Source organism: Amyelois transitella, chromosome 30 (assembly GCF_032362555.1).
Source record: "Amyelois transitella isolate CPQ chromosome 30, ilAmyTran1.1, whole genome shotgun sequence".
Lineage (NCBI taxonomy): Eukaryota > Metazoa > Arthropoda > Insecta > Lepidoptera > Pyralidae > Amyelois > Amyelois transitella.
In genome coordinates this window covers 3,091,074-3,116,990 of record NC_083533.1, presented here as the reverse complement: position 1 = coordinate 3,116,990, position 25,917 = coordinate 3,091,074, and the positions used below count along the sequence as shown (strand labels likewise).

General features: G+C 34.2%; 1 protein-coding gene across 1 annotated transcript in view; it reads left to right on the top strand.

The window, feature by feature from the left end:
- Positions 1-2,615: 2,615 nt before the first annotated feature.
- The window catches only part of LOC106131000 (scavenger receptor class B member 1), a 40,634-nt gene continuing 17,332 nt past the window's right edge, over positions 2,616-25,917 (top strand). Inside the window, exon 1 of the mRNA XM_060953018.1 lies at positions 2,616-3,354. Within this exon, the coding sequence (XP_060809001.1) occupies positions 3,087-3,354 (268 nt within the window). The 5' untranslated portion in view covers positions 2,616-3,086. The remainder of the gene's footprint in view (positions 3,355-25,917) is intronic.

Sequence of the window (25,917 nt, the reverse complement as noted above, 5' to 3'; positions counted from 1 at the left end):
GTTTGTCTGCACACGACCCTAACATAGGTAGTGGTTCCTTTGAAAGTTATTGGGTAGCAATTTTATTACTTCGTGTGAGCAAGTGAGATCTAAGATATATTAGATAATCTCGCTTGCTCACACTCGCTTGTTCTAGTTACTAGCGTTACTTGGATTCCGAAGTTAATCAAGGATATTTTTGTCTATTTAAAAAAAAATTAGTGTAACTGACAATTTTTAATGTTTCAAGGTGCCATTTGAACTAAGTAACTGACTGACTAACTAACTAACTGATATCTAAGAATTTCAATACCCGTGCCTTCAAACACGGAAATCAGCAAGAAATATTAAACAAGAGGGAGCAAAATAAAACATTCAATAATTAGTTAAAATTAGTAAATTTTATTGAAACAGTTTGCCTATAGTTTTGTTTACATATTGATGATTATATAAAGCTATACATACAGCATATTACACTTATTGTATCATCCACTTATCTCCTGTTATTAAGGTTACAGCTTAATTATTCGTTTTCATAAAGAAAAGATATTGAAGCTGTCCTTAAAATACTATCCAAGTAATTAGTACTTTTAACATAAACTGGCAGAACCTTTCACGCACTATATAGACTCGATGCACAGGGCAGTTGTCTTGCACAAATGATATTGTTGGCATATCATCAATCGGATAAATACACCGCACAGTTGGCAACATGGTTTCTTCCAGCACTTGCACATAATGAGCAGCTGTAGCGCGTCCTGCTATCCACACCTGTTCCCCAGGTCCAGCAGCACTCATCCAACCCCACATATTTACTGATATGCGTCCAGACTCCATATTTGGCATAATATTTTTTTCTTTATACCGAGTTGCATTTCTTCGCCATAAATGAAGCCTACCGTGATGCGATGACGTAAACGAACTTTTCATCCGTAAATATCGCTTTTTTCCAGACAATATCCAAATACTCCCGAGCAAATTCTAAACGTTTTTGCTTATTTATTTCGGATAAATACGGCTTTCTTGCTGGCTGTCTGTGGTGTAGTCCCTCACGGTGCAAACTCGACGAACAGTAACCACTGATGTGTCGAACTGTTCCGCAAATTTTCAGGTCGGTATGAAGCCATTATTTTCGTACTGTTCCACCATGGATCTCCGCTATGTGGCGTGTCGCTGTGTTACTAAGCGAACGACGCTGCGCGGCGACTTTTTACACTACCCTCTTCTTGATGGCGCGTTACCCTACCCAACGCTTCACCGCTTGTTGTTTATTGTGTTATTTGTGTGAATGTGTGAGTGATAGCGGTGACTGCAAGCTATAAAGTTTTGCGAACTATGACTGCAATTATGAACGCGACCGAAACTTAAAGAAATCAGAGCGATCGGTTTTCACGTCCGGGGTAAGTAAGGTTTAATTGCTTTAATTTTTTGTCTTTATTATTTCTTACTAGCTGTGCCCGCGACTTCGTACGCGTGGAATAGTTATTTTGGACATCATTGAAGCCCTCAAAGATGAATAATTTTCCCTGTTCTTTTCACATTTTCCATTATTTCAATGCTCCTTATAGTTGCAGCGTGATGTTGTATAGCTTAAAGCCTGCCTCGATAAATGGTCTATTCAACGCGAAAACAATTCTTCAATTCGAACCAGTAGTTCCTGGGATTAGCGCGTTCAAACAAACAAACAAACAACCTCTTCAGCTTAATAATATCAGTATAGACGGTCTTTTTTACGTCCACCAAGCACCGCTTGGTCAACCAGGTAATGCTACGGTAAAGCGCGTAAAGATAGTTTGTTAACATCCTTCCAGAAGCTTAAGAACGATCCTTGACCGATTACTGTCTTTCACTATTCGCATGGACGTAGTACAGTAAACTGCATTACGATTTACACGACCATTAAAACCTGATCCCTCGAAACTATAGAACAAACAAATGTAAAAAGTTCTATTTAAGTTGGTTATTGTAGTTGTGAACCGGGCTATGCAGTAAAGAAACATCAATGCAGATTTTAACAAACAATGTTTTGTCTCACTCTGTGTTGAATATACGAGACGAAATTTCGCCGCGAAACGTTCAGCGAACAAAAAACCGGTCGTAAGCGGTTATATAAATGTTAATTTATCGGTCGGACATAATAAAAAATACTATAATAATGTTCTATTCAAAAAGGAATTCCAAAATTGTTTTTAATCCTATATATTAAAATTTATTTAGGTAATGTAGCTATGTGAAGTAGACGTAGATTTTTAGAACATTAAATTATTCAAATTGTTAAGTGTTAAAACAATTTTATAGTTTTAAAATTTATTAAAAAGATAGATACCTATATTAGATACAAAGATGGATTCATCTGCTTAGACCATGCCTGACGTGATGCCTTCCCACGAATTTGAATTTGTTGAATTTTACGGTTTTTTTTAGTAGAGGCCTTTACTAAAAACTCATTAAATATGCCCATATAAAAAACTTAGCGCTAAAATCAATATTCTCAGGACGATCGTAAGCAGAATAGGAGCCCGTACGTTTACAAAGCCACCGCGTGGTACTGGTATGAGTGATCTTGCGAAATTTATATAAGCGCAAGAGACCGCGGTCAGAAACCATTTTATCTACTGTCCGTCCATCGATGCAGATTAAATATTACATATTTTTTTTTATCAACGCATCGATTTAAAAACGTGAGATAAAAAGAAAAAGACGTTTCGAAATTTGAATCTAGATATTCGCGCGTAATTTATACAATTTTAATTCTTTTTTTATTTTTTTTAATTGTGTGCCAGTATTTTAGTTATTTTTTTTATTAAAAAGGTTGTGGTTTATTTATAATGTGACTCTGTGTGGTGAATGTGTTCATATTCAAGGAGAAATTTCTAATAGAAATTGCGACACTTCTCGCTCCGTAGGTTAGGTTCATTGCTTCAATGCGGCATTGAAAAGGTACAATTACGAAATTAATTTACAACAACATCACCGAATCACGGAATTGACAATAAATGAGTATAATTAAAAATTAATAAACTAGTTTTAGTTGCTAGAAATATCGTCGTTGTGAAAGACGTGTGTTATATTTGTGCGAACTAAATTTATAAGTGTTTATTAAAAAAATGAAGGACTTTGTGCAAATCTGGAGCCGGGTCACGGGGAGGAGGTATTCGTCTGTGAACACGAACGAACGGGAGTTGGGAGATTTATCGAATAATCGTGTGAAAAGAGGCGACATCGATACATCGGTGATCGAGGCGAATTTAGCGGAATGCGAAGTGCTTAACAGCAAATTCGTTGATGATCTTGATTTTAATGATCGGAAAAATGCGATCATCAATCGATTGTTCGAAAGGAGAAAACAGGGTCAGATCGGGAGACAGCCGAAATGTAAGTACTTTGAAATTATTATTATGAAACCGTGGACAGATAAACTATTATATGACCGTAGGGTCTATCTGCCCATCAGCTTTTCCGTCAATTGTCGAAAAAGCTGATTGAGGTACCTATCTCGTGACCGGAGGGCTGGAAATTATCTGGCTCAGAGAATCAAATGCCAATTTGAATGGCAATGCTGCCAGCCTTCTAGGCACACTCCCGCATGTTGATACAATGCAGGGACTGTACAGTTTGTAAATTAAATTTTAGTTTGTAATCATCTTTTTTCTTTGTTTTTATAAGTAGATTTAGTTTTAATTTTTTTAAATTGTGATCTCTTTAAATAAACTAAACTATTAGTCACATTTTAACGACGTTAATAACAAAAATGATGCCGTAATTATAGGAGCTATGTCAGCGGAATTTATTTATGAAGTGGGTCTCACTTTATCTTAAGAAAATCTAGACCAGAATCTTCACCAACATGTTCGATTACTTCTAACGGCATTCTTTACTTGATTGACTACCATTATACATTATATTTTATTAATAATCCCGCCTTGAGAATTCAATAAAGCTAAATAACCATTTTTGAAATAAACATTTATTTATTTCATTCATTCATATAGTCACGTCTATATCCCTTTCGGGGTAGACAGAGCCTGAGCTTGAAAAAACTGATAGGCCACGTTCACCTATTTGGCTTTAAGATTTGAGATTCAAATAGTGACAGGTTGCTAGCCCATCGCCTAAAAGAAGAATCCCAAGTTTATAAGCCTACCCCTAGTCGCCTTTTACGACATCCATTGGAGAGAGATGGAGTGGTTTTATTCTCTCTCTATTGGCACAATAAGTAAACCTATGTAACTATTGCACTGTGAAATAGTGCAACTGTGAAGTGGCTTGCATACACAACGCATGTTTTTCGCCTACAGAGAGCGACCAATTTAGCGCGACCTACAAATGAATACTTAGGTTTTACGCGAATCCCACGGGAACTATAGTTTTTACCGGGATAAAAAGTGACCTATGTCCTTCTCCAAACCCTCATATATACTATATGTATTATATATATATACGCAGTTCAAGAAGATTGGTTTAGTAGATAACGCATGAAAACAACGAACAAACATAATATTAGTCGGGATTACCTTTCACCCGCGTGAACCTTATTTCTTTCTCCACACTTCACACTACATGTTTGCAAAATGTCATTGAAATCGGTTCAGTGGTTTAGACGTGATAGACTGACAAACATCCACACAAAGGCATTTCACATTTTTAATAAGTTTTGATATGAATATCACTTAGGTACTTACACACTTTTTTTTATTATTTATATATGTACAATGTATTCTCTCACACATTTCTATTCTAAGTTTGAATAGTAGTGAAGTTGACGTTGTTGAAAAAAATGCTGCAGTGAAATGTGTTACCGCTTCTTCTGCACTGACGCTGTGGAAGCGGCAGTAGGTAAACTTAGTTTTAAGTAATTTATTTGACGTCAACCAATGTTGAAAAAACGAAAAGATAAGACAATTTTTAAATAATATTAAAGTGTCCCATATTAATGAATTAAAGTTTCGAATTTTGAATTTTTGACTTAATATCCTTAAAAGAGGAAATCAAACAAGAAGTTTTGAAGACATTTTTGACGGACTTCAAAAAAGAAGGTTCTCATCATCAGCCAGTCTTTTATTTATAATTTAAATCTAGCTTTGAAACTAGTCGACTTACCCTCTTTTATATAACTCCTACCTAACTATCATCTTGTAGTGAAGACTTAACTAGGCAGATCATTGTCTGTCATATAATACATGTCACTTAAAATAATACTTGTGTCTATAATTTATCTGTCAGCTGTCTATAATATTTACCAATAATAATTGACATTTAAACATAATAGTAAACAGGAAGATTATTTCTTAAAGAAGTGGATTTTTTTTGTTTTATTTTTAGAAAGAGTACTATAAGCATTTATACATACATACACATACATACATAAAATCACGCCTTTTCCCCGGAGGGGTAGGCAGAGACTACCTCTTTCCACTTGCCACGATCTCTGCATACTTCCTTCATCCACATTCATAACTCTTCATGCAAGCTCGGCGGTTTCGGGTACTTTTGACCTGACCCTTTACCAGGACGTCCTTAATTTGAACAAGATACGTTTATTATAGCTACCTACATTTATTTATTTGTCATGGTATTTTTGCCAATTAATCACGTCTGTATTCCTTGCGGGGTAAACGAAACCATGTTTAGCTTTATGATGGAATTGAAATTCAAATAGTGACAGGTTGTTAGCCCATCACTTAAAAGAAGAAGTCCGAGTTTATTATCCACTATAGATAAGAGATGATGTCGTCCTATTCAATTAAAATGCCGGAAACCACACGGTAATAAAATAGGTCTTTAATTATGATTGTATTTTTATGGTGTTATGATTATGCATAATGTGTATCATAAGAAAATAGAAAATTACAAATTTATTAACTGTCTTTAAACCCATTTTTTTAAATTATCTTTTTATAAATTAAAAGGTTGACTGATCGATAATACTCCGCTATTTGTACAAAGAAACAATAAACGAATAATTTAATTTAATAAGCTTATTAACTAATTAATTCTTTGAGATATAATTATTATATTATAGTTAATAAACATTTTTTTGGTATTTATTAATACAAAAAATATATGATTGATCGACACTAACTTCTACCAAATTAACTACAGCTGAAACCATTCAAAATTTTGGACACACATATTATGATACATACCTCTTCCTGGCTTTAGTCCCGGTTGCATCCTCACCTCTCTGGAGAGCCGCTCTGAATAAGTCATGAAAAAAAAAATCGAATTCTTCTTCTTCTTCAAATTCTTAGGCGATGGGCTAGCGTCCTGTTCCTGTTTTAATCTCATTTTTTTCAAGACTTGTTGGTTCTGTCTTCCCAGCAAGGAATGTAGACGTGATAATATGTATTTTTGAAAAAAAAATAAACCAACATATTTCATACATATACATATATATATCGCAGTGTGATAAAAACTTCCTCTGTGTTTTTAATACGCATATAGATGCGGTTTTTACCATTATTAAAATCAACTTTCATGGGAAATTAATTATCATCGCGCAATACAGGCCGGTCAGTTATATAGGAAACACGGCGAAGTCACTACAATGACTAGTTTTAATGACGTATTAACTAAGAAAGTGGCATTTATCATCAATAATAACATAGATTAAATACGCAAAACAAAAATAAAAATATATTATTTTAAAAAAAATACCCGATACATACTAATAATAACAAGAATAGGACCACTCCATCTCGTTGCCATGGATATCGTAAAAGGCGACTAAGGGATAGGCTTATAAACTTGGGATTTTTCTTTTAGGTGAAGGGCTAATAACCTGTCACTATTTGAATCTCAATTCTATCATGAGGCCAAACAGAACATGGCCTATCAGTCTTTTTAAGACTGTTAGCTCTGTCTACCCTACAAGTGGTAAAGACGTGATGCTATGTATGTATGTAAAAAAAATTAATAAACCGAGATTCAATTAGCGAATCTGTTACAATTATAAATTCGGTGTCAAAAGAATTTTCGTTTAAATATCTATTTTGAATTTAGAACTAGTATTTTGGGGGTCAATAGGCGATGGAGCGGGGTGAATTCGCACAGCATTTATATGTATGAGGTCGCCCGCATTGCATCCTTGGTGAGAATATGCATATGGTGCGGTACTGAGCTGTCTCAAGGTGGAAGGTATTTAAGAGATTACTAAAGGAAATACAATTGCGTTATTATGTTTAATTCTGTATCAAACAAAATGCAATAAAAAAAATGAAATGTTGTTCTATTATTATAATAATAATTATGGATAGTAATAATAAATATTAAAAAAAATATATTGATGTATCATTGATGGTTAAAAGTACCTATAGCTTTTAATTTAATAGGAACTATATTTTATATTATAAAAAATATCTTATCGTATGCAAAAAAAAAGGTTTTTATATTCATTGAAAACAGTTATGATACATACATACATAATTACGTCTATATCCTTTGCGGGGTAGACAGAGCCAACAGTCTTGAAACTACTGATAGGCCACCTTCAGCTGATTGGCTTAATGTTGACATGATGCTAGCCCATCGCCTGCAAGAGGAATCTCAAGTTTATAAGCCTATTTTTTAGTCCTTCCTTTCAAGACATCCATGGGAAAGATATGGAGTGGTTCTATAATAATTCATGAATTATATTAAAACAAAAATTACAATGAATGTCAATTGTCAGCCTTGTCGCCAGTGATTCTTTGAGAATACAGAAACAAAATATTGAGACGTTCCAATGGGGTCAAAAGGAATTTTCGACATGTATTCATTAATTCAGTATAAATTACTAACCATAACAATACATACTTCTGCTTCTATCAAAGAAACTTATTAATTTTGTATACATTTCATGTCACCATGTCAGTTTGAAACTGTTGAAATGTCAGTTGTATAAACGAATAACCAAATAATAATACATACATATAATCAAGTCTATATCCATTGCGGGGTAGAAAGAGCCAACAGTCTCGGAAAGACTGATAAAATGGAGGGACTTTAAAATATGCAGCGGCAGTGATGAAGAATGCAGTCAACTCAAAAGATTCTTTATCAGAACTACCAAAAGAGCGTAGAGTTTCTACGCTCTTCAAAGAATCTAGTAGAAACCATTTAAATTATAACAATCGTTTAGTTAACGCATTAATAACGCTCGTAATTTTTCATTTGAATTAATTTTTAATCGATTTTAAATTATGTTTGACCTTATTAGTAATATTTATCTCTACTGTGTACCTATACATTAACAAGTTTTGACAATTCTTCATATTTTGGAATAATATTATGGACCGTAACACCTAAATGTATATTTCACATACTTATTAGTAATCAAGATCGAACGTGGCCTTTTAATATTTTCAAGACTGTTGGCTCTGTCTACCCTGCAAGGGATATAGACGTGAAAATATGTTAATCTGTATGTATAATTACGTATCCATCCCCTAAGGGTACACAGAGCCAACAGTCTCGAAAACGCTGAAATAACACATTCAGCTGTATGGCTTTCATTTTTATCACTTTTGCTTACGCCTACCCCGCAAAGGGTAAAGACGTGAAACTAAAGTAAACTTTAGAACAAAGCCCATAAAATCATTTTATATTGCGTCACAAACACCGTATTATATACATATATTAATAATAAGCGATTAAGAAATCATACTATGTTGTTTACTTTACGGAAAGGAACATAGTAAGGTCATGTGCACAAAGGTAGCAATTTGTATGTGTTGTTGTATGTCAACAGTTATGTCGGCACGACACTATGTTTTTTAAATATTTTTGATCTTTCAACTTGAGCCGACAATCGGACAAAAAATTCTTAAACATATAAATGCAAATTAATCTAGTTTAAAAACTAGTGCTGGTCTTATTTCATTTGAATTGAATTCCATTAGAATTGACACTCGGAGATAGTGGATATTTCTTAGCCCGGCAACAAAAAGGTTTATACCAAATTTTCAGACTTTTTATTATTATCTATAAAACTTACGATTATTAATTGAATAATTTTATTAAATGAATTTTGCATTATAAAACGTTACGGTGATCAGGCGTGAGATACTTCGTGTAAAAACCTGACTTACATAATTCCTGATCATGTTTTGGCATCATCCCGAGCTCTTTTTCAGTAAGGTGACCATATAATGCCTGAATGATGATGATAATGATAAAGAATCAATCATCAAAACCTTGTGAACATGAAAGTCACTTATGAAACTACGAAAGAGTAAATGTTCAAATTACCTCGAAATGAAGAGAATCAGGATTTCTTTAGACGATGAGCTATCAAACTGTCACTATTTGAATCAATTCCATCAATAGCCATACAGCTAATCGCGGCCTTTCGGTCCGTTGGCCCTGTCCACCCCGCAAGGAATTAAGACGTTATAATACGTATACGTATGTAACCTTAAAATCAACAGAGAAAGGGCCAATATCAATTCCTAGTGACAGAAAAAAACCTATGACGTATTTAAACCCTAACTCGTAATTAGCCATCTATGGAAACGTATAATAGTGCGTCAGCGCATAATGCAATCACGTCAGGTCATTATCATGTGTTTGTTTCCATTATATACTTACATATATCTATACATATAATAAATCTGTAGAAAGATCAATTCTGTACATAGAAAATATTGAAAAAATAAATAGCAGGGGATGTTACTGGATCGATACCAAACCCAAATATGTGATTAAAAATTTTTTTGTCTGTATGTTCAGGCATCACGTCAAAACTAACGGTTCGATTTCGATGAAACTTGGCATAATTATACCTTATTATCCTGAGCATAAAATGAGATACTTTTTATCCTAGAAAAATACGTAGAAAAAAAATATTCTTAATTTTTCAGTTTAAGCGATCTTCTCTTACTAGAACATCGAAACATGCTTAGGCGTATTTGGGTCCAATAGATATTTATAAGATGTTATTGTCAGAGTAACTCAAAATGGAGAAATAAATCATCCACGCGAAGACCGACATCCGCGCGGACGGAGTCGTGGGCGGAAGCTAGTATATATATAAAGCGTCAGTGGTCAATTCGATAAGGTGCCTGAAGAAGAAGTAGAAGAAGGCATGATTTTATGTATGTATACATTATAATCACGTCTTTATTCCTCACGGGTGTAGACAGAGCGTAAAAAACAGACGGACAAATTTTAAACTGAAAGTGGCCTTTTAGTCTTGTCAAGACGGTTGGCTCCGTCTACCCCGCAAGGGATATAGAGGTGACTATACATATGTATGTATAAAGAGTTTTCTCATGTTTTGTATAAACTCCTGGAGAAAATACAACAAGAGTTCATTAGAATAAAACAAATTTTACTTTTACTTTATGGCATGGTCAATCTACGCATTGGTTCCTTAAAAGTAAATTTATTAAAATAAATATTAATTTTTTTTGCCCGCGACTTCGTTCGCGCGGATTATTTTTCGCAATAGTAAAAAAAAATAAGAATACTCAAAATTATAGGTTGTTGACCTTTTTGCCGAAAAAACAAGGTCAAAATGTTGTGATAGAGTCAATGAACCCATCAATATGATCAACTTTTACTATGGCTCGTAATATCAAGGCCATGGGAGCAATTTAATCCAAAAAAAGTCTATCGATTTGCATTTTTTTTTTTTATTACATTTTGCAACATAATAATGTTCATGGAAGTGAACATTTGCATTCAAAGTAGGTTTAATGAAAATTTTCCAAGATTATTTAAAAAGATTTCTTTTAATCCAATCTTAATACATACTCAGTCTACGTCATTTATTTACTCAGAAAATAATGTTGTAAATGAAAGCGATTTTTTTTAGCAAGCTTTTACAAATAATCATAAATTTTTAAGTGAACGAGTTCACTAAAATACAAAAATGTCCACTTTCAGAGTTCGGAGTAATGGTAGATTTGTGTTAGATAAATTTGAGACAGATACTCAGTTCACTGCTAAAAGAAGAATCTTTTTTTTATATTTCTCAAGTTTTGACATACACACATATAATCAGGTCTATATCCCTTGCGGGGTAGACAGAGCCAACAGTCTTGAAAAGACTGATCGACCACGTTCAACTGTTTGGCTCAATAATATAGTTCAGATTCAAATAGTGATAGGTTGCTAGCCCATCGCCTAAAAGAGGAATCCCAATTATATTAGCATATCCCTTAGTCGCCTTTTACGACATCCGTGGGAAAGTATATACATGGAAATGTATAATATTAGTATATATACATATATATATATTTGTATATATTTACAGTTACATATTGAATTCGGAAAAATAAAATAATTAATATAAAAATGTGTTCCAAACATGATTTACATGCATAATATATTAATGGACATCGTGAATGGAATATTTTTAATCCGCCATTGTGAGTATTAACTGGTTTTTCCTTTTGATTTATTTTCTGGTATTATACGTATTCATTCAGTTTTGCCGTGTGGTTCTCGGCACCAGTACAAAAAAGAATAAGACCACACGATATTTTACTCATGGACGTCGTAAAGGGCGACTAAGGCAAAGTAACGACTAACGTGACCTTTCTGTCTTTAAGAGTTTGTTGGTCCTGTCTACCCGTAAAAGATAAAGGTATAGTTATACATATGTATGTTGGTAATCCTTCTGATTACCAATAAACGTGTCATATACCGTGGAAATCTATGGGTAATCATAAATTATAGAGCGATTTGCGATGTCCATATTGACCCCTGGCCTGATTTACAATGGACATTTTAATTGCAACTTCGAAGGTCTATGTTATCAATCATATGTATTTCATACGCTCAAAGTTGCACGCCATAATATTTATAAGCTAGCTGCGCCCGTGACTTCGTCCGCGTGGAATAGTTATTTTGGGCATCATTGAAGCCCTCGAGGATGAATAATTTACCCTGTTTTTTTCACATTTTCCATTATAATATAATATATTATCTTTGCAAAGATATTATCTTTGCTCCTTATAGTTGCAGCGTGATGTTTTATAGCCTTAAGCCTTCCTCGATAAATGGTATATTCAATGCAAAAATAATTTTTCAATTCGAACCAGTAGTTCCTGAGATTAGCGCGTTCAAACAAACAAACAAACTCTTCAGCTTTATAATATACATACATACATATGGTTACGTCTAAATCCCTTGCGGGGTAGACAGAGCCAACAGTCTTGAAAAGACTGAATGGCCACGTTCAGCTATTTGGCTTATAGATAAAATTGAGATTCAAATAGTGACAGGTTGCTAGCCCATCGCCTAAAGAAGAATCCCAAGTTTGTAAGCCTATCCCTTAGTCGCCTTTTACGACATCCATGGGAAAGAGATGGAGTGGTCCTATTCTTTTTTTCATTGGTGCCGGGAACCACACAGTGTTCTTTATAATATTAGTATAGATAATGCAACGCGATAGTTTAAAAAGTCAAAAGTACCCGAAACCGCCGAGCTTGCATGAAGAGAGTTATGAATGTGGATGAAGCAAAGGAAGTATGCAGGGATCGTGGCAAGTGGAAAGAGGCAGTCTCTGCCTACCCCTCCGGGAAAGAGACGTGATTTTATGTATGTATGTATGTATAGTTTAAAATCAATCGCACGCCATAGAGTTGCACCATAGAAACTATAAGAATGATGTGTCATCGTCTTTTATCGACTAATTGACTACAAATAAATTTAAAATGGGGCGATAACACGTTTTTGTATGTTTGTATGTATGTAACACCTTAACTTTCGAACCGTTGGTCTAATTTTGATGAAATTTAAAATGTACATATGTCACGCATCAGGATCTGTCAATAGAAATTTAAAGGTCATAGGACATCAAAATCGGTCAAGTAATTTTTGAGCATACATACATACATATGGTCACGGTTATATCCCTTGCGGGTTAGACAGAGCCAACAGTCTTAAAAAGACTGAACGGCCACTTTCAGCTATTTGGCTTAACGATAGAATTTTTGAGATTTTTGAGATATTACTTAACAATTTTGTAAAAAATAAGAGTGTCCGCGAAATCTAAGTACGAGTGACTATTAAATATGAAAGTGTGTCTGTATATTTGTTTGTTGGTCTTTCACGTCAAAACCATTAAAACTATCTTCACGAAATTTTGCACACATATAGTGTGGACTGCGAGGAAAGACCCTGGTTACTATTTACGAGAGCTGATCCCTGGACGAAAGGAAGTAGGATATATTTATATAAACACACCAAGACAACAACAAAATAAAGTTACGTAACGCAAAACCTCTTAGAATGTAAGCATTATTTAACAACTAAGTTATCATTATATGTGTAATTATAGTAATTACTACGATTGTGTCATAAAATTAAGTATAATAATTAACTGATGTCGATTTTTATGTAAGTACCAATTGTTGGAACACAATGTTCAATTTATCAGAGTAAACAATGCTCATTATAATCGTTGCAAATACATCTATCTCATACATATTCATGCAAAAGTTTGTGACTATGTCAAGATGTCAGTTTGGATATTTGTTACTCTTTCACTCCTCTCTCACTCACTCCCTCTTAAAGATTGTAAAACTAATCCCCATAAATTTTGTAGTTATTCTATGGATTTTTAAATTATTCCTCAGCTCTCATACGTGCGAGGTTTTACATTTATTTTTTGTTATCGAAGGGGAAATCTTTTTACGGACGACCCTTGGGTCTTCACACAGGAACCTGTGGGACTCCTAGCAACTAATGAGCCAGCCTACCCACTAAAACCCCTCCGTGAACCCTTCTTGCATGTCCCCACGATGTCCTCTGGTAGCCCAGCGCCTAAACGTCACAGCTTCTCAAGACTGAAAATGTATTTAAAGCATAGAAACTATTTTTGCACAGGCAAAGCTAGTATGCTTACGTAACGTTATTTTCTCACCAATATTTGTTAAGTTCCTATAAGTTCTTCAGTGATTCAGGAAAATAAATAATTAAAGCATTACGCATATCGTAATTTATCAAAGCGATTTTCGTCACTATGTTTTTCTGCAAAATTATTGATTTATTCATGAATTAAGAATAAGAAGAGAAAAAAAAAAGCGTAGTAATAAGACGAGATCCTTAAGATGATTCATATCATAATGTAAAAAAATTCAATGACCTGCTAAAGAGATGTCGTCACTAAAAATAGATTTTAAATGATTGAAAATCTTCGTAAATCACTGAAACAGATGCAAGGTTATAAATAAAGATTTACTTTCGAAGAAATATAGATAATTCTTATGTTGGAATAAAAGAGGACAAGCTCAAAATATCGATAATAACTAGTAAGTAACGAGTAAGCATAACAGCCAGAGATTAGATAGATAGATAGATAAAAACGTTTATTCAGTTGCTACAGACACAAAATACAGAGTTAAACAAAACATTATAAAAAACACAGTTGAGATGCATTTGCGTGCTGCAGCAAGTAGAAAAGGTCATAACTCAGCGGACTTTTTGCACTAACTGAAGTGCAAAACGATTAAAAGATTTTAACTAATGCGTAGGTAAGAATAGTAAAAGAACAATCTTCTTCGTCGTTGCCTTTTCCCACTTTCTACGCGGGGTCGGCACAGTATGTTAGTTTTTTCCAATTACTTCTGTCAATTGCCATCTCACTGGTCACTCCCTCTCTCCTCATACTATCCTTTACGCCGTCCATCAATCTCTTTTTCGGTCTTCTCCTATTTCTTGAACCTTTCACTTCCATATTTAAGGCCCTTTTAGTAACATGACCTTCCTCTCTTCTCATGATGTGTCCGTACCAACCCAGCTTATTACCATTCATCTTTTCATTTATTGACGCTTCTTTCATACTTCCTCTTACATACTCATTACGTATTTTATCCATTCGTGCGTAGATGACTTTGCTCTGTGAAGTTATAATTATATATCAATTCAACTACTCAGTCCTGAGTTCAAAGGTCTCATTGCGGTCATCCAAATATGAGTTCTCGATACCAATGACTCAGTATAAATTTATACAAAAAGTATTTACGTTAAAATTGCCCTTGGAATAACCAAAAAATATTTTAGTTCCAATAAAAACAAGTTGTTGACTACTTAACTGTCAGTAAGAAGTTAATAAAGTTTTATATTACAAGCCAAAACAAAAATTAACAAAATATAAAAAATAACGCATCCTTATAATTATTATCTCTTGACCTGACGAAAATAATAATTAGCAATATAGTAAAAAAAGGAGGCTTACCTTAGGGAATTTATTTTGTAAACTTGCGTGTACATATGATTTGTAATACATACATGTAATCACGTCTATATCCCTTCCGGGGTAGACAGAGCCAACAATCTTCAAAAGACTGATAAGCCACGTTCAGCTGTTTGGCTTAATGATAGAATTGAGATTCAAATAGTGGCAGGTTGCAAGACCATCGCCTAAAAAAGAATCCCAAGTTATAAGCCTTTCCCTAAGTCGCCTTTTACGTCATCCGCTGAACGAGATGGAGTGGTCCTATTATTTTTTATATTGCTGCCGGGAAACATACTGCAATGTGAAAAGTGTGAATGAGAACTTTAGAAGGAGTACTCCATCAAATCTGGGACACCATTGCGAGACGTTAGGTGGAACAGCGTAGACTCTGCCTACCCCTGCGAGGAAAAGGCGTGATAATATTAGGCTTTATATCCGTCAGGTGTCGCCCATTGTACTCCAAAACCAGTATTTAATTGGGTTTTTTTATTAATTCATAATATAAATATCACATTTCAATATCAACGTTCACAAAAACGTGACTTTTAGTATTCTTTCCTATAAATTCTAATCGGCAATGTTGATTTTATAAATCGAATAGAAATAAATTAACATAAAATTAAACACAATGTTTGTTATTGTCATACAAAGCTCAAAATAGTAGATGTCCAATGTCTGTATTTGAAAGATATTGTCATAAAATCGATATGGGAGCCAAGAATGTGATAGGACCGCTCCATATCTTTCCAATGGATGTCGTAAAAGGGTTGCCTTAGGGATAGACTTATAAGCTTTGGGATTCTTCTTATAGGCGTCTATCTTCTTCTTATACAAGTTGTCACTATTTAAACCTTAATTCCACCAATCCTACAAATATTATAAATGCGAAAGTTTGTGAGTATGTCAGGATGTCAGTATGGATGTTTGTTACTCTTTCACGCAAAAACTTCTGAACCGATTACGATGAAATTTGGTAAGTAGGTAGCTGAAAACCCAGAATAACATTATAAGCTACTTTTTATCCCGGAGTTGCCGCGGGATTGATTCCACGCGGACGAAGTCGCGGGCGGCCTCTAGTAAGCCATATAGCTGAACATGGCCTTTCAGTCTTTTTAAGACTGTTGGGTCTGTCTACCCCGCAAGGGTATATAGACCTGAAAATATATATGTATAAATTTAATTTAAATCGGCCCTTAACCTTGACAAGAAAATGCCTGACCAAGAAATGCATATAATTCCATAGGAAGGTACGCAAAATGCAGTTTATACATATAAGTACAAAGATAATGATAGTATAATTATTATATAATAGTCGCGGTAGTAATTGTACGATAGAACCGTTCGTCATTCCTCGTTTGTTCAACTTTATTTGTTTACCAGCTTTAGCAAGCGGCTTCGTCCGCGTGGAGTTGAATTTTTTTCACGTTCCACGTAAGAATTTTTGTGACATAGTGTTTGTGTTAGACGCATTATATCTTCAAGCTAAGGTTTGATAAAAAGACAGAAAATCTTTATTTTTTAACCATAATACAAAGTACATACATACATATAATCACGTCTATATTCCTTGCGGGTTAGACAGAACCAACACTCATCAAAAGACTGAAATGAAACGTTCAGCGGTTTGGCTTAATGATAGAATTGAGAGTCAAATAGTGACAGGTTGCTAGCCCATGGCCTAAAAGAGGAATCCCAAGTATATAAGCCTATCCCTTAGTCGCCTTTTACGACATCCAAGGGAAAGAGATGGAGTGGTCCTATTCTTTTTTCTATTGGTGCCGGGAACCACACGGCACGATAAAAAGTACAGGTTAAAAATAATTATCTAATCCTTTATATCAACCAGCAACAGCTCAACCCCCCCTAGACTGCATCTTAGAGATAATTTGTCGCCCCGGAATAGTAAAGGGTTAAGCGTCAAATCTGTGGACACATCTGTACGCCACAAGACACAATAGCCAATCACGCGACGCTCTCAGCCAATAACAGCGAAGGGACTAAATCCCGCAAGCAAAGATTATGAACCCCACAAGGGATGACGTGTTATGTATGTATGTATTGAATTATTTTTAAAAATTTACTTCCATTTACCAAGACCGCATTCCCTTACTTGCGAGCTATAATTTTTTTAACTACTAAATATAACTTCGCAGTCATACAAAAATACGTAACCAAAATAAAACATTCGAAAAAAATGCCGTGCGCCAATAAAACTTGTTATTACTAGATACGTCAATACAACAAAAAATTAAATAATAACCTATCAAATTTAATTATTTCCAATGCTTTTTAGACGGGAGATTAAAAATCATACAAAAAATATTACTTATAGTATTTTCTCATAGGTAGGTAAAGTTCACACTAGGTGGTTTTGTTCAGGAAATTTATTTAGAAAATGGACACTCACTTATACATACATCCGTACAATTATTTCCGACTCATTTCCATCCGTATTCTAATTTTATAAATTTAATTGTCTGACTGACTAACTCTCTCGCTTTTACGGCTAAACCATTAGACCGATGTTGTATGAAGAATTATCTTAGGTCAAACATAAGCTTAATTTTAATGGAATCTATCAGAGAAAATCAGGTTTTACTTGGACAGAATCATGCGGGATTTTTTTCATACATTCATACATACAGTCACGTCTATATCTCTTGCGGAGTAGACAGAGCCAACAGTCCCGAAAATACTGATAGGCCCCATTCAGTTGTTTTATCAATGCTTAATGGTAGAATTCAGATTCAAATAGAGACAGGTTGCTAGCCCATCGCCTTAAAAAAAAGAATCCCAAGTTTGTAAGCCTATCCCTTAGTCGCCTCTTACAACATCCATGGGAAAGACATGGAGTGGTCCTTTTATTTTTTGTATTGGTACCACAAACCACTTTTTTTAAACTACTAGACGATATTTTCTCTCACTGCAAAAGCATCGCTTAACATTCAAAATATTATAAAACCTTTTTAATCGTGCAGTGTGATACAATCCCAAATCGAAATTGCCGGTCGAAATTCTTCAGCGGACTTTTTTGGAGGCTATATTGAGATCTGTAATTTTCCGTTAGGTTATTTTTAGCGCAGTATGGTATCATACCGGGTTATTTGTGGAAGGTGAGCGATTGTTGTTTTCGTATAACACATCCGTGGTTAGGCAGGTTGCTGTATTTTCAACCGATTTCGTAAAATAAGAAGGTATGGTTATTATACAGTGTGTGGCTCTCGGTATCAATAAAAAAAAAGAATAGGACCACTTTATCTCGTTCCCATGGGTGTCGTAAAAGGCGGCTAAGAGATAGGAGATAGGGATATATTTATAGGGATATATATATATTTATATGGGATTATTCTTAAAGGTTTACAACCTGTCACTATTAGAATTTTACATACATACATAAAATCACGCCTTTTTCCCGGAGGGGTTATCAGAGACTAATCTAAATCTTATTATACATCTATCTAGACTAATTTGAATCTTAATTCCTCCAATAAGCCATACAGCTGAACGTGGCATATCAGTCTTTTCAAGACAGTTGGCTCTGTGTACCCCGCAAGACGTGATTATATGTATGTATGTAGGAGGTTTGGTTGGAATTTTAATATATATGTATAGTATTCCATGCTGGTTTGAATTATGATATTAATGAAGGAAAAACATAGCGAGTGCCAGTCGCTTTTCTAAACGGTCATATTATAAAAGCCAATTAAGGATTATAAACTTTGGGTTCTACTTTTAGGCAATAGGCTAGCAACTTGTCACTATCTGAATATTCACTCCATTATTAATAAAATAATTATATAAATTTATACGGGACAAATTACACAGATTGAGTTAGCCTCGAAGTAAGTTGGAGACTTGTGTTACGAGATACTAACTCAACGATACTATATTTTATAATGAATACTTATTTATATAAACATTTAAGACCCAGGCCAATGGGAAAAGGATCTTTTCTCATCATGCCCTGGCCGGGATTCCAATTCGGGACCTCCGGTGTCACAGACAAGCATACTACCCCTGCGCTACAGAGCCGTAATTAAGCCGTAGAGTTGAAAGTGGCCTTCCAAATAAAGAGACTGTTGGCTCTGTCTAATAACTACACGTCAATAATTCAGTAACTGAAAAGATATGATGAACATACTTAATACCATAGTAACTTCATATAATACCTCCATTTGTTCATAAAAACTCTGATTTCACACGAATGAAGAGCACTCATTTTAATGATAAAACAACATTTTAATGACCGTTCATTTTCTATGAAAGATTATAGCTTAAAAATTCTCGGCAAAAAGTATCTAATAATTACAAATCGTGTATGTAAATATCGTTGAGAATTTAAAAGAACTTCTACAGAGGAAGAACCGGTATTATATTTTTTTTACGTCTACGTAATAAATTAATAATAATAATTTAATATAAATACAATTATGTAAATAAACAATATAAAAAAAACATTCAATCATGATGAATTTTTATAATATTTGATCAACACGTGATTAACTAGTTTTTATAATCTTTGTACTATGTTAAATCAACAATAACAGTTAAATACCCATAAACAAAATAACAATTCATAAAATTAACATACATACATACATAAAATTAACGCCTTTTCCCCAGAGTGGTAGATTGGTCAGGTCAAGAGTACCCGAAACCGCCGAGCTTGTATTTAGAGAGTTATGAATGTGGATGAAGCGAAGGAAGTATGCAGAGATCGTGGCAAGTGGAAAGATGTAATCTCTGCCTACCCCTCCGGGAAAAAGACGTGACTTTATGTATTTAAGGGAAGGCAGAGATTACATTACTTCCTTCGCTTTTTAAAGCGTCTTTCTCATTTTTCTTATCTCATATTAAATTTACCTCGGCATTTTGCCTAGAACTTGACTTTTTAGGTACATTGTAATTATTCTTTTATACTTTTAAATGGGGTCTTATATAATTATCTTTAGCTATCAACAACTTATGTAAAGGGTAAGGTTAAGTATGTATTCATATGTGCAAAAAAATATTCGATTAATTGAAAGCAGAAAGGTCGTATCTGCCATTTGAAGTTTTGAAGTGATATAATTAAAATGACACTGACTTATGTATTATTGGATGCATTTATAATTGAAATTTTGAAATTGTTGTTATCAAAATATTTTTATGAAATATTATCTGCAATGCATCGCATCAATACTAATATTATAAATTGTAAAGTGTGTTTATTTGTAAAAAGACAAGGCTAATAAACTTGAGATTCTTCTTCTTCTTTCAAGCGAAGAGCAACTTGTTGTAAGCACTATTCTAATCTCAATTATATCATAAAGCCATACAGCTTAACGTGGCCAAGTTTCTTTAAGACTGTTGGCTCTATTTACTCCGCAAGGGATATAGACGTGACTATATTCCCTTGCGTTTGTATGTATTTTTTTAGTACAATTTGTAGTTCCAATTTTGGGTGGTAATACTCTGGATATACAAACAATCACGTCTCTATCCCTTACGGGGTAGACAAAGTCTTACGTCTGAAAGATATTAAACGGGCGTTCTCTATTCAATTATTAGATACCTAAAGTATCTGGATTTAATGAGTAATTTTACACATAAATTATATTTATAATCGACTAAATATATAAATTGAAGATTCGAATTTTTGAAACCCGTAAAAATAAACCCGTACCCTTTGGGGAAGACAGAGACAACAGTCTTGTAAAGACTGACAGGCCACCTTCAGCTATTTGGCTTTAAGGTAGAATTGAGATTCAAATAGTGACAGATTGCTAGCCCATCGCCTAAAATAAGAATCCCAAGTGTATAAGCCTACCCCTTAGTCGCCTTTTACAACATATTCTTTTTTCTACTGGTGCCAGGAACCACACACCATCAATTGAATATAATATACTTACATATAAAAAAACTAAAGCCGAAATTCTTATGTAACGTGTTTCTATTATGCAAAAAGTTACGCTGTTAAAAAAAATCGCATTTCGACCTTTTAGTCGCCAGTTTCAACACAGTTTTGAAACGAGCCGCAATCGTTAATTTGGCATTGTAGAATAATATGTGTATTGTTTTATTTCAACGAGTGAATTCTTATACTACTTCACCGTAAATTTTGTAATTAAACATGCTGTGAATGGGTTCTGCCTTTGGTAATGGGTCATCTTAATTTGATATTTTATGTATGTATATTTAATGTGTGTGTTTTGTACCGTGTGGTTCCCGGCACAAATAAAGAAAGAATAGGACAGCTCTGTTTCTTTCCCATAGATGTCGAAAAGGCGACTAAGGGATACGCTTATAAACTTGGGATTCTACTTTTAGGAAACGGGTGCTAGCCCATCAGCTGTTACTATTTGAATCTCAATTCTATCATTAACTTCTATCTTAACGTGGCTTATCATGTATTTATGTATTTTGTTTGTAATGTATGTATTTTGTCAGTATGCATGTTCACTTTATCGCATCACCAACTTAAAGTTTTCTGTTTGGTCAGCTGGTAGACTGGTAGAGAATGCGAAACATTATATATATATACATACGCATAGCATAATATTAAAATATATATATATATATATATATATATATATATATATATCCTCGAGGCATGTTAGGTCTTATTACCGGAATGACCAGTCTGTTTCTAAAGTCCATTTCCTATATAGGTATCTAAGTGTATAAAAAAGATACTGACTGACATATCAAGGCACAGGGGGACCCACCACTGGGTTTAGAGATTTGAATTCTTATTCATAAAGCTACGTCTATATCCCCTAGGTAGGTAGATAGAGTCAGCAGTCTATATACTTTATATAATACTAGCTGTGCCCGCGACTTCGTTCGCGTAGGCATCATTGAAGCCCTCAAGGATGAATAATTTTCCCCGTATTTTTTTAAAATTTTCCTTTATTTCTTCGCTTCTTATAGTTTCAGCGTGATGTTATACAGTCTAAAGCCTTCCTCGATAAATGGTCTATTCAACACAAAAATAATTTTTCAATTCGAACCAGTAGTTTCTGAGATTAGCGCGTTCAAACAAACAAACTCTACAGCTATATAATATTATTAGTAGGTATACATAAGACTGATAGGCCAGACTCAGCTGTTAGGCTTTGGTAATGATTGAATTGAGATTCACTTAGTGATAGGTTGCGCGCCCATCGTCTATAAGAAGAATCCCAAGTTAATAAGTCTATCCCTTAATCGCCTTTCACAACATCCATGGGAAAGAGATGGAGTGGTCCTATTCTTTTATATATTGGTGCCGGGAACCACACGACACTAGGAACTGAAATTTGGCATGTAAGTTCCTTATCTGGTCTAGAAGTGCCATTAGAAGACTTTTCGCTTAACGCAGGAAAAAACCACAGTCGTAAATCTAGATATTATAAAGTCCCTCTATTTTCTCTGTCTCTATATATACGCTGTTCTCGAAAAATTTTGGACGGATTTTGTTCCTGTTTGTAATGTCTGAAAGAGGGTTTTCTAAAGAAGTTTTATATATATTCATCTCCTCTTTTATTTATCTCCTCTTCGTGTGGCTTCGCTGAGCTCATCTACGGTTCTGGCAGAATCATCAGCGTCGCGGTGTAGCGCGGCGGACTTAGCACGAACCTTTTTCATTCTTTATTTCACTAGATTAAGATGAGTTAAATGATATATCACTAGATTGAAATGGTATTTTGTCATATCACTAATAATTTTTTAGTAAGAAGATGTATTAAATAGGAATATTCACCATCTTCCGTGATTTCGTGGTGTACCTAGGGATTTCGTGAAATCTCTGATATCCTCATTTCTCTGCGACATATAGGTACACCTGTGACATTATGCTGAGTCAGGACCTTTTCACCGTCCATCATTGTTTGTGGTACATTCATGCACATTGCACATTCACATTGTTTATTACTGTTAATTATGTATGTGTCCAACAAATGTATTGTGATAGTGAATTAAGCTTTTATCTGTCTACTGCGAAGCCGGGGAAGGTCACTTGTTTATAATATAAACCATTACATTATATTTATACATTCTATTTTAGGTATGATGAAAGTATTTCCAATGCGTAGATTTACGTAAAATAAGTATTGTGACATTACAGACCAGTTTTCTTTAATGTCGATGGCGCAGCGGTTAGGAATACGACTTATAACTGAAAGGTACCGGGTTCGAATCATCTGTACATATACATACATATAATAACGTCTATATCCCTTGCGGAGAAGACAGGGCCACAGTCTTGTAAAGACTAATAGGCCACGTTCAGCTGTTCGGCTTAATGATAGAATTGAGATTCAAATAGTGACAGGTTGCTAGCCCATCGCCTAAAAGAGAAATCCCAAGTTTATAAGCTTATGCCTTAGTCGCCTTCATCATCATCAGAACATGTGACAATTAATTTCTTTATCACTTTAATTGAAGCAATAACGAACAGTTATAATGAAAAGTTGACATACTTTTTTAAAAAAGAATAAAGGCTTGAGAAAAGAATCTCTAATCCCTTGGCCGACTTTAACAGGAAACGACCTTAACCCTGAACATATTCAGATTACCCTAACTTTGCGAATGTCGGTCAAGAATATAACGTTATGTCATTGTAACATACAATATAGCTAAATTCTACTCATAAGAAGCCTTTGTAGCCCGCTTAAGATTTCGTCTGTCTCCGTGCTAATTAACGTCAAAATCGGTACATTAGTTTTTGTGTAATTTTGTTATAAACGAAAAAATATATGTATATAAGTAATTAAATTCATACATATCACGTCTTCATCTTACGAGGCAGATAGAGTCAATAACAATAATGGCAACAGAAATGACCCTATATTGGACTCAAGGTTCAATGTAGCTAACCTACAAGAAGAAGTTAAAAAGCCTTCTAAAGCTTTTCTAAACACAATTGATGAATTCATCCGAAGCTAGAAAAGTAATTTATACATACATGTATACATAAAATCACGGCTATATCCCTTGCGGGGTAGACAGAGCCAACAGTCTTGAAAATACTGATAAACCACGATCAGCTGTTTGGCTTGATGATAGAATTGAGAAGAATCCCAAATTTACAAGCCTATCTCTTAGTCGCCTTTTACGACATCCATAGAAAAGAGATGAAGTGGTCCTATCCTTTTTTCTATTGGTGCCGGTAACGACACGACACAAAATTAAATTATCATTTGAAAAACTTGTACAAACGTAAATAAGTATAATCATAACATGGTTCTAATTGAAACCCACAACGACTGAAAAAAATAAAGGTTAATTAATAGCGGGTTTGAACCTGTGACCTACAGACAAATGAGGCCATGACGCCAGTATTTAAAAGAAAGTATGATTTATAGATTTCTTCTGGGTCACTGTTATTTAAGGAAAATAACTTTTAAGTATATGTATTTCAAAAAAATCATACTAAATTTAAACATTTTCAAATGCGACCATAGATCAATTTAGCCCACCGACCTAATATACAGCCGTGTGCTAGACTTGGCGTAAATGACAGCGAATAAAAAAAAATACCCATTACGCTCATTGGTTAAACGAACGCGCGCCATTTGAATTGACCAATCAGCGCTCGGGGTCCGTATACGCCCCTGGTCCGAATAAATTCCGACTAAAATAAACTATAAAACTAATATACTTTAAAGTATACTTTTCATTACAAAGTCTCCAACATTTGCTATTTGCTAGAAAAGAACGGCACGGCCAAAACATCAAAACTGTTTTTTTTTTAATTGTCGCAATCATTTCGACGTATGCGACGTTAGGAAACTCTTAAGGAAATTCCCACGAACTTTATACAAAAAAAAACGATAACAATCTAATGAAATACGATATGTATATATTTTTAAAAAGAAATCACATAATTAAATGTATGGATTAAAAAGTCCACAAATTTATCAAACTAGTTGGCAAAATGGAGGTCATATATTACAAGTCGCATATAAACTGACCTTCGTATGCAAATCAGTGAGTTATTTTGGTCATAATCCAGTTGAAAAGTCGCCACATCCTAACGCAAAAATATGTTAATAAACAATCGTGCTTAAAGTTGTGAGCTATAAAATTTATCAAAGTCTTTTTGACTACATAAAATAAATATTTGTTCACGTCGTGTTATTTTATGTATGGCTTAGGCTTCCTTCTTCGTCATAATCCAGGTCATATCCTCATTTCTAGTGACAAGTCTGCAGTTTGTTGGTTAACAAGTTCTGGATTGATTAAGAAAGGTTTTTAGACAAAGCGGTTAGTTGAGATAAGACTCCATCTGACCTCCACAAGCTTTTCAGTGGAACATAAATCGATCAAAGTTACACATAAAATTGCCTGAATGTGCGGTTCTCCTCACAATAGTTTCCCTCACCGTAAGAGTTCATCCCTTTTTGTGGGTATTGTGGTGACTGGTTCAGGAAATAAAAATTTCAAAAGCATATAGTTTTAACTGTGCCGTTAAAAATGTTTGCGAAATCTTCGATTTTTCGACCGTATGTAATCGAAATGAAAATTACAAAAATAGCATAGCCTACTTAATGATTTTGTAACTGACAATATTTAAGCAAATTTTGAACAACTGAATGAATTACATAAAGTCCCTTTATATCTTTTGGGTGCATAACTTAAAAGGGCAAGAATACAACAGGTTTTTAATTTACAACTTACGATTTGTTTGCTCACAATAATAAGACGTAAGTTTTTTCATAAAAATCGAGTGATAATTACGTGAAGGTCGAATAAAAAAAAATTCGTGCTTCGACGGTACTATATGTCAATATAATAGATGTATAATGCGT